Source organism: Carcharodon carcharias (assembly GCF_017639515.1).
Source record: "Carcharodon carcharias isolate sCarCar2 chromosome 35 unlocalized genomic scaffold, sCarCar2.pri SUPER_35_unloc_5, whole genome shotgun sequence".
NCBI lineage: Eukaryota > Metazoa > Chordata > Chondrichthyes > Lamniformes > Lamnidae > Carcharodon > Carcharodon carcharias.
In genome coordinates this window covers 936,712-953,124 of record NW_024470721.1, presented here as the reverse complement: position 1 = coordinate 953,124, position 16,413 = coordinate 936,712, and the positions used below count along the sequence as shown (strand labels likewise).

Below are 16,413 nucleotides of genomic sequence, written 5' to 3'. Positions count from 1 at the left end.
CCCCTCCCCTCCCTCCTGTCCCCTCCCCTCCCTCCTGTCCCCTTCCCTCCATCCTGTTCCTCTCACCTTCCTCTCTCCCTCCATCCTACCCTGTCCCTTTCCCCAGCCTCTTGCCCACCTCCCCATCCCCATCCCCCCCTCCTGCACGCTCCCCTGCCCCTCCCGCTCCAAGTCCCCTCCCTCCTGACCCTCCAAGTCCCCTCCCTCCTGACCCTCCCCTTCCCTCCCTCCTGACCCTCCCCTTCCCTCCCTCCTGACCCTCCCCTTCCCTCCCTCCTGACCCTCCCCTTCCCTCCCTCCTGACCCTCCCCTTCCCTCCCTCCTGCCCTCTCCCCTTCCCCATCCTCCTGCCCCCTCCCCTTCCTCTCCCTCCTGCCCCCCTCCCCCTCCCCTTCCCTCCCTGCTGCCCCCTCCCCCACCTCTTCACCTCCCTCCTGCCCCCCTCCACTCCTCTTGCCCTCCCTCCTGCCCCCTTCCCATTCCCTCCCCCACTCCACCTCCCCTTCCCCTCCCTCCTGCACCCTCCCCTTCCCTCCCTCCTGCACCCTCCCCTTCCCTCCCTCCTGCACCCTCCCCTTCCCTCCCTCCTGACCCTCCCCTTCCCTCCCTCCTGCCCCCTCCCCTTCCCTCCCTCCTGCCCCCTCCCCCTCCCTCCCTCCTGCCCCCTCCCCCCTCCTATTCCCACTCCCCCTCCCTCCTGCCCCCTCCCCTTCTTATTCCCCTTCGTCCTGCCCCCTCCCCTCCCTTCTGCCCCCTCCCCTCCCTCCTGTTTCCAATCCCCCTCCTCTTACAATCGCTCCTACCCGACTCCCCCTCCACCTGCCCTCCCACCTGCCTGCTGCCCCAGTCCCCTCCCCCCCCAACACTTGCCAACACCTTTGGGAGCAGGATTACCCCCACCCATACCTTTGGGATCAGGGTAAGTGCACCCCCGACACCTTTGGGATCAGGGTAAGTGCTCCCCTGACACCTTTGGGATCAGGGTAAGTGCTCCCCCGACACCTTTGGGATCAGGGTAAGTGCTCCCCTGACACCTTTGGGATCAGGGTAAGTGCACCCCCGACACCTTTGGGATCAGGGTAAGTGCTCCCCTGACACCTTTGGGATCAGGGTAAGTGCTCCCCCGACACCTTTGGGATCAGGGTAAGTGCTCCCCTGACACCTTTGGGATCAGGGTAAGTGCTCCCCCGACACCTTTGGGATCAGGGTAAGTGCTCCCCTGACGCCTTTGGGAGCAGGGTAGCTGCACCCCTGACACCTTTGGGAGCAGGGTAACTGCACCCCTCACCAACAGCCCCACAATAGGGTTGCTAACTGTGATTAAACGTTCACAGAAAATGACAAAAGAATTATCTTTTTTAATGCAATGATTTTTCTCCAGGTTTGCACACAGCAGGACCCTAGAGATTGGGCTTCAATTCCTGGAGACACCAGGGCAAAACTGAAGGGCTGGCAGCCCTACCCCAGGAATCAGGATGGACGTATTCACTGACCAGTGGAGGGGACTAGTGGCAGGGGTGAGGGTGCTGCTCGGGTCTGACCAAACTTTACAGACCGAGCTCCAGAACCCGGCACTGAATGCCAGCTCTCTCTGCAGCACAACCATCAGATACAGCAGAGACTGGACCACCATCGGAGATATCCACCCAGCATAGACTGGACCACCATCAGAGATATCCACCCATCAGAGACTAGATCAGAGATATCCACCCAGCAGAGACTAGACCACCATCAGAGATATCCACCTAGCAGAGACTAGACCACCATCAGAGATATCCACCCAGCAGAGACTAGACCACCATCAGAGATATCCACCCAGCAGAGACTGGACCACCATCAGAGATATCCACCCAGCAGAGACTGGACCACCATCAGAGATATCCACCCAGCAGAGACTGGGCCACCATCAGAGATATCCACCCAGCAGAGACTGGACCACCATCAGAGATATCCACCCAGCAGAGACTAGACCACCATCAAAGATATCCACCCAGCAGAGACTGGACCACCATCAGAGATATCCACCCAGCAGAGACTGGACCACCATCAGAGATATCCACCCAGCAGAGACTGGACCACCATCAGAGATATCCACCCAGCAGAGACTGGACCACCATCAGAGATATCCACCCAGCAGAGACTGGACCACCATCAGAGATATCCACCCAGCAGAGACTGGACCACCATCAGAGATATCCACCCAGCAGAGACTGGACCACCATCAGAGATATCCACCCAGCAGAGACTGGACCACCATCAGAGATATCCACCCAGCAGAGACTGGACCACCATCAGAGATATCCACCCAGCAGAGACTAGATCAGAGATATCCACCCAGCAGAGACTAGATCAGAGATATCCACCCAGCAGAGACTGGACCACCATCAGAGATATCCACCCAGCAGAGACTAGATCAGAGATATCCATCCAGCAGAGACTAGACCACCATCAGAGATATCCACCCAGCAGAGACTAGACCGCCATCAGAGATATCCACCCAGCAGAGACTAGACCACCATCAGAGATATCCACCCAGCAGAGACTAGACCACCATCAGAGATATCCACCCAGCAGAGACTAGACCACCATCAGAGATATCCACCCAGCAGAGACTAGACCACCATCAGAGATATCCACCCAGCAGAGACTAGACCACCATCAGAGATATCCACCCAGCAGAGACTAGACCACCATCAGAGATATCCACCCAGCAGAGACTGGACCACCATCAGAGATATCCACCCAACAGAGACTGGACCACCATCAGAGATATCCACCCAGCAGCGACTGGACCACCATCAGAGATATCCACCCAGCAGAGACTGGACCACCATCAGAGATATCCACCCAGCAGAGATTGGACCACCATCAGAGATATCCACCCAGCAGAGACTGGACCACCATCAGAGATATCCACCCAGCGGAGACTGGACCACCATCAGAGATATCCACCCAGCAGAGACTGGACCACCATCAGAGATATCCACCCAGCAGAGACTAGACCACCATCAGAGATATCCACCCAGCAGAGACTAGACCACCATCAGAGATATCCACCCAGGAGAGACTGGACCACCATCAGAGATATCCACCCAGCAGAGACTAGACCACCATCAGAGATATCCATCCAGCAGAGACTAGATCAGAGATATCCATCCAGCAGAGACTAGACCACCATCAGAGATATCCACCCAGCAGAGACTAGACCACCATCAGAGATAAGCACCCAGCAGAGACCAGACCACCATCAGAGATATCCACCCAGCAGAGACTAGACCACCATCAGAGATATCCACCCAGCAGAGACTGGACCACCATCAGAGATATCCACCCAGCAGAGACTGGACCACCATCAGAGATATCCACCCAGCAGAGACTGGACCACCATCAGAGATATCCACCCAGCAGAGATATCCACCCAGCAGAGACTGGACCACCATCAGAGATATCCACCCAGCAGAGATATCCACCCAGCAGAGACTGGACCACCATCAGAGATATCCACCCAGCAGAGACTGGACCACCATCAGAGATATCCACCCAGCAGAGACTGGACCACCATCAGAGATATCCACCCAGCAGAGACTGGACCACCATCAGAGATATCCACCCAGCAGAGACTGGACCACCATCAGAGATATCCACCCAGCAGAGACTAGACCACCATCAGAGATATCCACCCAGAACGAGACGTTCCCTGTCTCAAGGATTAGACTTCAATGCTCCACTAGACGACCATCAATCTGAGATATCCACCCGGAACGAGATAGTCAAGGGCTAGACTTCAATCCTCCACTAGACCACTGTTAATCAGAGATATCCACCCAGAATGAGACAGCCAAGGATTAAACTTCAATCCTGCACTAGACCACCACCAATCAGAGATATCCATAAGACAAGGTGAACATTTTGCTTTTCAACTAGCATGACCTCCATGCCCTCCACCAGACCAGCAACGATCTTGGATCAAGTCCCACCCTCCACCAGACCAGCAACCATCTTGGATCAAGTCCCACCCTCCACCAGACCAGCAACCATCTTGGATCAAATCCCACCCTCCACCAGACCAGCAACGATCTTGGATCAAGTCCCACCCTCCACCAGACCAGCAACGATCTTGGATCAAGTCCCCCCCTCCACTAGACCAGCAATGATCTTGGATCAAGTCCCCCCCTCCACCAGACCAGCAACGATCTTGGATCAAATCCCCCCCTCCACCAGACCAGCAACGATCTTGGATCAAATCCCCCCTCCACCAGACCAGCAACGATCTTGGATCAAATCCCCCCCTCCACCAGACCAGCAACGATCTTGGATCAAGTCCCACCCTGCACCAGACCAGCAACGATCTTGGATCAAATCCCACCCTCCACCAGACCAGCAACGATCTTGGATCAAATCCCACCCTCCACCAGACCAGCAACGATCTTGGATCAAATCCCCCCCTCCACCAGACCAGCATAAATAACCTGCAAGTATTTAATTTAAAAGAAATCTTAAGTTCAATGTGCTAACCAACTGTTAATTCAGAGCTAATAATTATTCAGTTAAAACTCAACTTGCAAAATGTTCTGATTCTCAGTCATCAAATGCTCACAGAATAGCACTTTATTTTAACAGTTCTGTACTTTGTAGGAACACTTACCCTTCAACCTATCCGAGGCTTTTAAATTAAAGGTATCACTGGGAGTTTCCTGTTAAATGTCTTGATAGAGAGTGCTTTATGAATCCCTGTGGGATATCACTGACATCCCACTCATAAAGCTTCCTATAACTCACTCATCGTGACTTCATCACTCAGAATTATCAGTTAATCCCACATAGGGCACTTACATTCTACCCTCCCCGGTCTTTATAATGTGCACTCTTGATACCTGATGCATTTGTTTAACCTGATGACACCCACAGCGCGCTCATTCACTGTTGATCCATGGCTGCTCTCCTCTGACAAGTGCTGTTAAACATCTGCTTACCAGATATAATCAGATATGAGAATCAATATCCATTGTCCCTGACCTCGGTCAGGGTTTAACACTCCAAGCCTAAATAATAGGAACAGGAGAATGCCATTCAGCTGCCTTGAGACTATTCCGCTATCCGCCGTGGATTGATGCTGGATCCGGGCTCTATTGATCCCACTCTGGTTCCGTAACCCCGAATACCCTTACCCGACAAGATCATTTCAGCCTGACAATATCGATTGACGCCCACCCCCCCCCAATCTTTTGGGGGGGGTGGGGGGAAGAGAGAGAGAGAGTTCGTTTTTGTGTGGAGAAAATGTCATCACAGATCTCCACATCCCGCACCTACCCTGCCCCTCTCCCTAACCTGAACAATTCTTCCGTTTACGAGTCGGCTCTCTGCTCTACCTTGTCCGTGGTAGAACGTGCCAACCATGTTTCCCTCCCCCCCGCCCCCATCGAGCTCGGCCCTTCCAAGGGAGCTTCTCCCATTCGTCGCCCGGTTCCCCGGGTCGCTAGTTCGGAACCAGGCCCTGGGGTTGTTGTTCAGCACCTGCTCTGCCACTTGTCCTTACGGAATTTCACGCTGGGCGAGTACACCCGGGCAGGGAGAAAGACAGGAGACATCCGACCACGCCAGGCCACGTCCCAGAAAATGAGCCATCTTTCACTCCCAACGCAGACCTGCCCGCCATCCCCTTCCCCACCCCACCCCACCCCACCCCAAGGGTGTTTCACGTGCTCTCTGAACAAACAGTTGTTGCATCAGAGTCTGTCACGGTGAAGGCTTACTGTAGCCAACTGATACTTCACTCCAAGGATAAATCGACCCACTAAATGACTTCACATTAACTTTGCAACGCTTCCCTGTTGAATTAATGACTTGGAATGGCAGCAGGCCCAGCTATTACTCCTGTCATTAAGGGCTCTCATCCTCCCTTTGTCAGATTACTTCAGCAGTGTTGTCATTGAATTTTACCAAGGTCAAAGACTGGACAGAACATTCCCAGAGACCTGCTTCAGAACTCAGAACTACAGAATGTTCCAGAAACAAGCTGCTTCCCCAGCTAAAGTCTGCATGTTCTTATCCTGATCAAAAACTCCCCCTCACTCCCCGCACCCTTTAATATCCCACCCAGTCTAATCCCACTCTCCCCCTCACTCCCCACACCCTTTAATATCCCACCCAGTCTAATCCCACTTTCCCCCTCACTCCCCGCACCCTTTAATATCCCACACAGTCTAATCCCACTCTCCCCTTCACTCCCCGCACCCTTTAATACCCCACCCAGTCTAATCCCACTCTCCCCCTCACTCCCCACATCATTTAATATCCCACCCAGTCTAACCCCACTCTCCCCCTCACTCCCCGCACCCTTTAATATCCCACCCAGTCTAACCCCACTCTCCCCCTCACTCCCCGCACCCTTTAATATCCCACCCAGTCTAATCCCACTCTCCCCCTCACTCCCCGCACCCTTTAATATCCCACCCAGTCTAATCCCACTCTCCCCCTCACTCCCGCACCCTTTAATATCCCACCCAGTCTAATCCCACTCTCCCCCTCACTCCCCGCACCCTTTAATATCCCACTCAGTCTAATCCCACACTCCCCCTCACATCCCGCACACTTTAATATCCCACCCAGTCTAATCCCACTCTCCCCCTCACTCCCCGCACCCTTTAATATCCCACCCAGTCTAATCCCACTCTCCCCCTCACTCCCCGCACCCTTTAATATCCCACCCAGTCTAATCCCACTCTCCCCCTCACTCCCCGCACCCTTTAATATCCCACCCAGTCTAATCCCACTCTCTCTCTCACTACCCGCACCCTTTAATATCCCACCCAGTCTAATCTCACTCTCCCCCTCACTCCCCGCACCCTTTAATATCCCACCCAGTCTAATCCCACTCTCCCCTCACTCCCCGCACCCTTTAATATCCCACCCAGTCTAACCCCACTCTCCCCCTCATTCGCCGCACCCTTCAATATCCCACCCAGTCTAATCCCACTCTCCCCCTCACTCCCCGCACCCTTTAATATCCCACCCAGTCTAATCCCACTCTCCCCCTCACTCCCTGCACCCTTTAATATCCCACCCAGTCTAACCCCACTCTCCCCCTCACTCCCTGCACCCTTCAATATCCCACCCAGTCTAATCCCACTCTCCCCCTCACTCCCTGCACCCTTCAATATCCCACCCAGTCTACTCGCACTCACCCCCTCACTCCCCGCACCCTGCAATATCCCACCCAGTGAGCCTGCTGAGTTTCCTGGCACGATGATCACACATTTAGAAACAACCTCCTTTACTGGCTGCAAAGTGCTTTGGGATGTTTGAGGCGGTGAAAGCTGCTGGAGGAATGGTCATTGTTCCTTAGACAGTCCAATGGACATTCGCTAGCTGCTGGCTGTCAGTAACACTAACCGAGAGTCAGCTACCTTGTGAAACATCCCCCTCTCTGACGCCTGATTTCAGTTGTAGCGACATGCCCTGAACTGCTGAACAGCGAGGACTAGTGCTGGGAGGCTCTGTACACTGATATCAGTCTGCTCAAAGGGCAGGGAGTGACACTGCAGTGAGAATCACCGTCTTCCTGCTGCCCTGGGTGAGACCTGCGAGAGATCAGCTGCACATCTCCAGCCGGCTCCCAACCTCCTCTTGTTACACAATCTCTTCGTCCTGGTGGCAACTTTCACATTTCATTATATTCTCATTTGTCAAGGGTATTAAGAGTCATGGAACCAAAGGTGGGTAAATGGAGTTAAGACACAGATCGGACTGAATGCTCCAGGGGCTCAACACTCTCCTCCTCCTCCTCGTTTCCTACCTCAGCTCACTCTGCAGTAAACTGTGTGGAGCACCAGGGGGCAGTGCTTCCCCATTTAACTGAACAATGCTGTCAGCGGAAGCACCAACAATTTGGGTGCATTTTGCAACCTTCACATGGTTGGATATCACCAAATATATGAATAAATCCGGGAGACAATAGGACAGGTGATCAACAGGAGGACAGAGAGGTTTGATGGGGGCAATTCCAGAGCTTCGGGACCCCAGGCAGCTGAAGGCCCGGCCGCCAATGGTGGAGCGATGGGAATCGGGGGATGGTCAAGAGGCCGGAATTGGAGGAGCGCAGAGATCTCTGAGGGTTACAGAGATAGGGAGGGTTGTAGGGGCTGGAGGAGGTTACAGAGATAGGGAGGGTTGTAGGGGCTGGAGGAGGTTACAGAGATAGGGAGGGTTGTAGGGGCTGGAGGAGGTTACAGAGATAGGGAGGGTGTAGGGGCTGGAGGAGGTTACAGAGATAGGGAGGGTTGTAGGGACTGGAGGAGGTTACAGAGATAGGGAATTGGTGTAGGGGGCTGGAGGAGGTTACAGAGATAGGGAGGGTTGTAGGGGCTGGAGGAGGTTACAGAGATAGGGAGGGGTGTAGGGGGCTGGAGGAGGTTACAGAGATAGGGAGGGGTGTAGGGGCTTGAGGAGGTTACAGAGATAGGGAGGGGTGTAGGGGCTGGAGGAGGTTACAGAGATAGGGAATTGGTGTAGGGGGCTGGAGGAGGTTGCAGAGATAGGGAGGGTTGTAGGGGCTCGAGGTTACAGAGATAGGGATGTGTGCAGGGGCTGGAGGAGGTTACAGAGATAGGGAGGGGTGTAGGGGCTGGAGGAGGTTACAGAGATAGGGAGGGTTGTAGGGGCTGGAGGAGGTTACAGAGATAGGGAGGGGTGTAGGGGCTGGAGGAGGTTACAGAGATAGGGAGGGTTGTAAGGGCTGGACGAGGTTACAGAGATAGGGAGGGTTGTAGGGGCTGGAGGAGGTTACAGAGATAGGGAGGGGTGTAGGGGCTGGACGAGGTTACAGAGATAGGGAGGGTTGTAGGGGCTGGAGGAGGTTACAGAGATAGGGAGGGGTGTAGGGGCTGGACGAGGTTACAGAGATAGGGAGGGTTGTAGGGGCTGGAGGAGGTTACAGAGATAGGGAGGGGTGTAGGGGCTGGAGGAGGTTACAGAGATAGGGAGGGTTGTAGGGGCTGGACGAGGTTACAGAGATAGGGAGGGGTGTAGGGGCTGGAGGAGGTTACAGAGATAGGGAGGGGTGTAGGGGCTGGAGGAGGTTACGGAGATAGGGGCCAGGGTGAGCCCATGTAAGGATTTGAAAACCAGGATGAGAATTTTAAAATGAAGTTATTGTTTGACCGGGAGCCAGAGTGGGTGATTGAATACTGGGGCCGTTGGGTGTCAGTTCATGAAGTTATGGAGAACTCTGCCTAAGAATAAAGAGGATAGAACATGGGAGTCCGGCTGTGTGTTGGAATGGTTGAGTCTGGAGGTGACAAAGTTGTGGACGATGGTTCCAGCAGCAGATGAGCTGAGGCAGGAGTGGAATGGAGTGAGGTTACAGAGGTAGAAAGAGACAGTCTTAGCAATGGTGCAATATACGGTCGAAAGCGTATCTCAGGATCGCATGTGACAGCAAGTTTGCAAACAGAGTGTTTCAGCCTCAGACAGATACCTGAGGGAGGGATACAGTCGGTGGCTCGGGACCAGTGATGCTCCCAGACTCTGACCCACTGCTGGGAGAAGGGCAGGGGGAACACGGGCTGGCATCTTCATTCTTCCCCGCTCCCAGTTCTGGGTTGTCCTCAAGGTGTGCCCTCTCAGTGTAAATGGGGCATAGATCACCAGGGTGTGAGTAAACAGGAGGGTTAGCCTTGTCAACAGGAAAGCCTTTCAGATTATCAAAAAGACAAACGAAGTGAAAATTTGTAGCATCGAGCCTTAACGTTTGCTCACATACACTATCCCCCATCCCTCCCAATCACTCTCCGAGTCTCGGTTTCTCTCACTTGCCTCTCTATCCCTGCTTCTCTCAGTCCCGATGTTCCCCTGCTCCTGCTGCCCTTGTCCTTCGAGGTGGTAATGGTCAGGTGTTTGGCAGATCTTTTTGAAGAAGCCCTAGTGAGTTGGAGGAGTGCAGCCTGTCGAGGGTACACGCTGCAGCCACCATGTGCAGTAGTGAGGGGGAAGAGTGAACGTCAAGTGCAGTGGTTTATCCCTCCACTTTGACCAGGACGGTGTCGAGCTTCTCGAGTGTTGTTGGAGCTGCACTCACACAGACACGTGGAGAGCATTCTCCAGACCTGTCGCTGCTGGAGCAGGTCTGAGGGGGGGTCAGGAAATGGGATTGGATCAGAGGGTGAAGTGTTTAAGAGTCTCTTTAAGCGGTGGCCTGTTCTGTGTCAGCAAAATTTTGGGAAGAATTGAATCTGACTCTCAGAATAGAACAAGTTCATTCCATGCCAGAGAGGGTGGGGAGAGACAAACAGAGAGAGAGAGAGTGAGAGAGAGAGCAGGGTGAAACGAGTTGAAGCACCAGGCCCAAGTTTTATTTAAATATCACAGTTAAAAGGTTTGGTGTTCTTTCGACCCTTGTCTTTAGATAGGGTTTGTTCGGAGTCATGAATAACGAGGATTATACAATGGTTGATCTGGAGGAGCAAACTCCTGATCGTGAAGCCAGCAGAGAACCGATACTGGAACCCACACAACACAGCGGCACCTCTGAACAGGAGAACAGAGACCCAAGGGGGATGAATCAGTACCTCAAGGTATTTAAGCAGCAGGCTCTTTATACCCAGGCAGTTAGCGCCAGGATTCTGGAGGAGAGGAGACGAGGGGAACTACCCCAACGTGGGATAATTAATGTCCAAGGAAACTCAGCGCCAAGACTGGTGCAAAAGATTGAGATTGTGGTGGGGGGATTGGCGGGGGGTCGGGGGGGGGGGGGTTGCGGAAAGGATGGCAAACTACAGTGCCTGAGGATTAACCCGGGGATCTGAGCGGATCACACCTGGGATCTGAGCGGATCACACCTGGGATCTGCACGGATCACACCTGGGATCTGCATGGATCACACCTGGGGAGAATCATACACGGGGATCTGTGTGGATCACACCTGGGGATCTGCGTGGATCACACCTGGGAATACGCTTGGATCACACCTGGGGATCTGCATGGATCACACCTGTGGCTCTGAGTGGTTCATACGCAGGGATCTGTGTGGATCACACCTGGGGAGAATCATACATGGGGATCTGCGTGGATCACACCTGGGGATCTGCGTGGATCACACCTGGGGATCTGCGTGGATCACACCTGGGGATCTGCATGGATCACACCTGGGGATCTGTGTGGATCATACACAGGGTTTTGTGTGGATCATACACAGGGATCTGCGTGGATCGCACCTGGGGATCTGTGTGGATCATACATGGGGATCTGTGTGGATCACACCTGGGGAGGATCATACACAGGGATCTGTGTGGATCACACCTGGGAAGGATCATACACGGGGATCTGCGTGGACCACACCCGGGGATTTGGGTGGATTGCTCCTGGGGATCTGCGTGGATTGCACCTGGGGGTCTCTGTGGATCACACCTGGGGGTCTCTGTGGATCACACCTGGGGATCTGCGTGGATCACACCTGGGGATCTGCGTGGATCACACCTGGGGATCTGTGTGGATCACACCTGGGGATCTGCGTGGATCGCACCTGGGGATCTGTGTGGATAATACATGGGGATCTGTGTGGATAATACATGGGGATCTGTGCGGATAATACATGGGGATCTGTGTGGATCACACCTGGGGATCTGTGTGGTTCATACGCAGGGATCTGTGTGGATCACACCTGGGGAGAATCATACATGGGGATCTGCGTGGATCACACCTGGGGAATCTGCGTGGATCGCACCTGGGGATCTGTGTGGATCATACATGGGGATATGTGTGGATCACACCTGGGGATCTGTGTGGTTCATACGCAGGGATCTGTGTGGATCACACCTGGGGAGAATCATACATGGGGATCTGCGTGGATCAAACCCGGCGATCTGTGTGGATCATACACGGGGATCTGCGTGGATCACACCTGGGGAGGATCATACACAGGGATCTGTGTGGATCACACCTGGGGAGGATCATACACAGGGATCTGCGTAGATCGCACCTGGGGAGGATCATACACAGGGATCTGTGTGGATCACACCTGGGGAGGATCATACATGGGGATCTGTGTGGATCACACCTGGGGAGGATCATACACAGGGATCTGCGTGGATCACACCTGGGGAGGATCATACACAGGGATCTGTGTGGATCACACCTGGGGAGGATCATACACGGGGATCTGCGTGGATCACACCTGGGGAGGATCATACACGGGGATCTGCGTGGATCACACGTGGGGAGGATCATACACGGGGATCTGCGTGGATCGCACCTGGGGAGGATCATACACGGATCTGTGTGGATCACACCTGGGGAGGATCATACACGGGGATCTGCGTAGATCACACCTGGGGATCAGCGTGGATCACACCTGGGGATCTGCATGGATCACACCTGGGGAGGATCATACACGGGGATCTGCGTAGATCGCACCTGGGGATCTGTGTGGATCACACACAGTGATCTGCGTGGATCGTACACAGGGATCTGTGTTGATCACACCTGGGGATGATCATACATGTGGATCTGCGTGGATCACACCTGGGGATCTGCGTGGATCGCACCTGTGGATCTGCGTGGATCACACCTGGGGATCTGCGTGGATCATTCACAGGGATCTGTGTAGATCACACCTGGTGATCTGTGTGGATCACACCCGGGGGTCTGTGTGGATCGCACATGGGGATCTGCGTGGATCACACCTGGGGATCTGCGTGGATCACACCTGGGGGTCTGCATAGATCACACCTGGAGATCTGCGTGGATAACACCCGGGGGTCTGCGTGGATCACACCTGGAGATCTGCGTGGATCATACATGGGGATCTGCGTGGATCACACCTGGAGATCTGCGTGGATCATACATGGGGATCTGTGTAGATCACACCTGGGGATCTGTGTGGATCGCACATGGGGATCTGTGTGGATCGCACATGGGGATCTGTGTGGATCGCACATGGGGATCTGTGTGGATCGCACATGGGGATCTGCGTGGATCACACCCGGGGATCTGCGTGGATCACACCCGGGGGTCTGCGTGGATCACACCTGGAGATCTGCGTGGATCACACCTGGGGATCTGTGTGGATCACACACGGTGATCTGCGTGGATCGTACACAGGGATCTGTGTTGATCACACCTGGGGATGATCATACATGTGGATCTGCGTGGATCACACCTGGGGATCTGCGTGGATCGCACCTGTGGATCTGCGTGGATCACACCTGTGGATCTGCGTGGATCATTCACAGGGATCTGTGTAGATCACACCTGGTGATCTGTGTGGATCACACCCGGGGGTCTGTGTGGATCACACCTGGAGATCTGCGTGGATCATACATGGGGATCTGTGTGGATCGCACATGGGGATCTGCGTGGATCACACCTGGAAATCTGTGTGGATCATACATGGGGATCTGTGTAGATCACACATGGGGATCTGCGTGGATCGCACATGGGGATCTGCGTGGATCACACCTGGGGATCTGCGTGGATCACACCCGGGGGTCTGCGTGGATCACACCTGGAGATCTGCGTGGATAACACCCGGGGGTCTGCGTGGATCACTCCTGGAAATCTGCATGGATCATACATGGGGATCTGTGTAGATCGCACCGGGAGATCTGCGTGGATCATACATGGGGATCTGTGTAGATCACACCTGGGGATCTGTGTGGATCGCACATGGGGATCTGCGTGGATCACACATGGGGATCTGCGTGGATCACACCTGGGGATCTGCGTGGATCACACCCGGGGGTCTGCGTGGATCACACCCGGGGGTCTGCGTGGATCACACCTGGAGATCTGCGTGGACCACACCCGGGGGTCTGCGTGGATCACACCTGGAGATCTGCGTGGATAACACCTGGGGATCTGCGTGGATCTCATCCGGGGGTCTGCATGGATCACACCTGGAGATCTGCGTGGATCATACATGGGGATCTGTGTGGATCGCACATGGGGATCTGCGTGGATCACACTTGTGGATCTGTGTGGATCACACATGGGGAGGTAGGGGAAAGTGGAGAGCGAGGAGATGATGGACGGGTTGGAATGCAGCAGAGGAATGGAGTAGGGAGAGGTTCAGGGAGGGGATGAGGGAGGGGGTTGGAATGCAGGAGAGGGATGGGATAAGGAAGGGGGTGGGGAAGGTGGAGGGGGCAATACACGGGCTCTGTGCTGAGAACACTAGATCTGGGAATGTCTCCATCCTTCCTGCAGGTGGATTTCCCCGAGCTCATTGCTGAACCTGCCAGTGCTCACAGTTTCGACAAGGTCTGGGCCTCAAGTAATGTCTCCTTCGAAGTCTGTAAACTCTGGGCTTATAGGATCATCTCACTGCTCTGTGCAATCCCCGCCTCCATTCTCACCGGCTGTCTCTTCTCCTTGGTCACTTGTCTGCACATATGGTGAGTGTTAATGCCCCACGGTGGAGGGACACCAGGGGAAGGGCCCAGGGCCCATGGTGCAAGGGCTCATGGTGGAAGTTTAGAGGTTTTGGGATTTCACGAAGCCTCGGAAGGGGCGATTGATGTGGGGTTGGGGACTGTGAGTTGCTGGGTCCGTGGAGAAGCTGAAGTTCCTGTTTCTTGTTCCTAGGTGCCTGATACCCTGTGTGAGGATCTGTCTCCTCTGTCGGCCTACCTGTCAGAAGGCTTGCCAAAGCCTGACGGACATCATCGTCACTCCGCTCTGCTCCAGCATGGGGCGCTGCTTCCAGAGAGCTCACCTGCACGTGGCCAGATACTAGGAGTCTTCCCAACACGCAGAGTCATCCCAGGCCCACAATGACTCCACACCCCCCAGGCCCCAACCACTCCCCCCAGGCCCCAACCACACCCCCCGGGCCCCAACCACACCCCCCAGGCCCCAACCACTCCCCCCAGGCCCCAACCACTGCCCCCAGGCCCCAACCACTGCCCCCAGGCCCCAACCACTGCCCCCAGGCCCCAACCACTCCCCCCAGGCCCCAACCACTCCCCCCAGGCCCCAACCACTCCCCCAGGGCCCCAACCACACCCCCCAGGGCCCAACCACTCCCCCCAGGGCCCAACCACTCCCCCCAGGGCCCAACCACACCCCCCAGGGCCCAGCCACACCCCCCAGGGTCCAACCACACCCCCCAGGGCCCAACCACACCCCCCAGGCCCCAACCACTCCCGCCAGGCCCCAACCACTCCCCCCAGGGCCCAACCACTCCCCCCAGGGTCCAACCACACCCCCCTGGCCCCAACCACTCCCCCCAGGGCCCAACCACTCCCCCCAGGGCCCAACCACACCCCCCAGGGCCCAGCCACACCCCCCAGGGTCCAACCACACCCCCCAGGGCCCAACCACACCCCCCAGGCCCCAACCACTCCCGCCAGGCCCCAACCACTCCCCCCAGGGCCCAACCACTCCCCCCAGGGTCCAACCACACCCCCCTGGCCCCAACCACTCCCCCCAGGGCCCAACCAGACCCCCCAGGGCCCAACCACACCCCCCAGGCCCCAACCACTCCCCCCAGGGTCCAACCACACTCCCCTGGCCCCAACCACTCCCGCCAGACCCCAACCACACCCCCAGGCCCCACCCCCCCAGGCCCCACCCACTCCCCCCAGGCCCCACCCACTCCCCCCAGGCCCCACCCACTCCCCCCAGGCCCCACCCACTCCCCCCAGGCCCCAACAACTCCCCCCAGGCCCCAACAACTCCCCCCAGGCCCACACCCACTCCCCCCAGGCCCCAACCACTCCCCCCAGGCCCCAACCACTCCCGCCAGGCCCCAACCACTCCCGCCAGGCCCCAACCACTCCCGCCAGGCCCCAACCACTCCCCCCAGGCCCCAACCACACCCCCCAGACCCCAACCACTCCCCCCCAGACCCCAACCACTCCCCCCAGACCCCAACCACTCCCCCATGGCCCAACCACTCCCCCCAGGCCCCAACCACACCCCCATGGCCCAACCACTCCCCCCAGACCCCAACCACTCCCCCCAGACCCCAACCACTCCCCCCCAGACCCCAACCACTCCCCCCAGACCCCAACCACACCCCCCAGGCCCCAACCACACCCCCCAGGCCCCAACCACTCCCCCCAGACCCCAACCACTCCCCCCAGACCCCAACCACTCCCCCCAGGCCCCAACCACTCCCCCCAGACCCCAACCACTCCCCCATGGCCCAACCACTCCCCCCAGACCCCAACCACACCCCCAGGCTCCAACCACACCCCCCAGGGCCCAACCACTCCCCCCAGGCCCCAACCACTCCCGCCAGGCCCCAACCACTCCCCCCAGGCCCCAACCACACCCCCCAGGCCCCAACCACTCCCCCCAGACCCCAACCACACCCCCATGGCCCAACCACTCCCCCCAGGCCCCAACCACTCCCCCCAGGCCCCAACCACTCCCCCCCAGACCCCAACCACTCCCCCATGGCCCAACCACTCCCCC

At 56.4% G+C, this 16,413-nt stretch overlaps 1 protein-coding gene across 1 annotated transcript; it reads left to right on the top strand.

Annotated features, from left to right (window-relative positions):
* The first annotated feature begins 1,383 nt into the window (after positions 1-1,383).
* LOC121274261 (caveolin-2-like) lies at positions 1,384-14,814 on the top strand. The gene is made up of 4 exons (XM_041181472.1): positions 1,384-4,471; positions 10,403-10,571; positions 14,200-14,387; positions 14,578-14,814. Exons 2-4 carry the CDS (start codon positions 10,422-10,424, stop codon positions 14,726-14,728), a joined length of 489 nt encoding a protein of 162 aa, XP_041037406.1. The 5' UTR covers positions 1,384-4,471; positions 10,403-10,421; the 3' UTR covers positions 14,729-14,814.
* Positions 14,815-16,413: the final 1,599 nt, after the last annotated feature.

Bases quoted from the DNA above. Each gene is read 5' to 3' on its own strand.
- LOC121274261 (XM_041181472.1), top strand. From the start codon at position 10,422: ATGAATAACGAGGATTATACAATGGTTGATCTGGAGGAGCAAACTCCT. The intron at 10,572-14,199 runs GTATTTAAGCAG...TCCTTCCTGCAG, and splicing joins GGATGAATCAGTACCTCAAG to GTGGATTTCCCCGAGCTCAT. The intron at 14,388-14,577 runs GTGAGTGTTAAT...TCTTGTTCCTAG, and splicing joins GTCACTTGTCTGCACATATG to GTGCCTGATACCCTGTGTGA.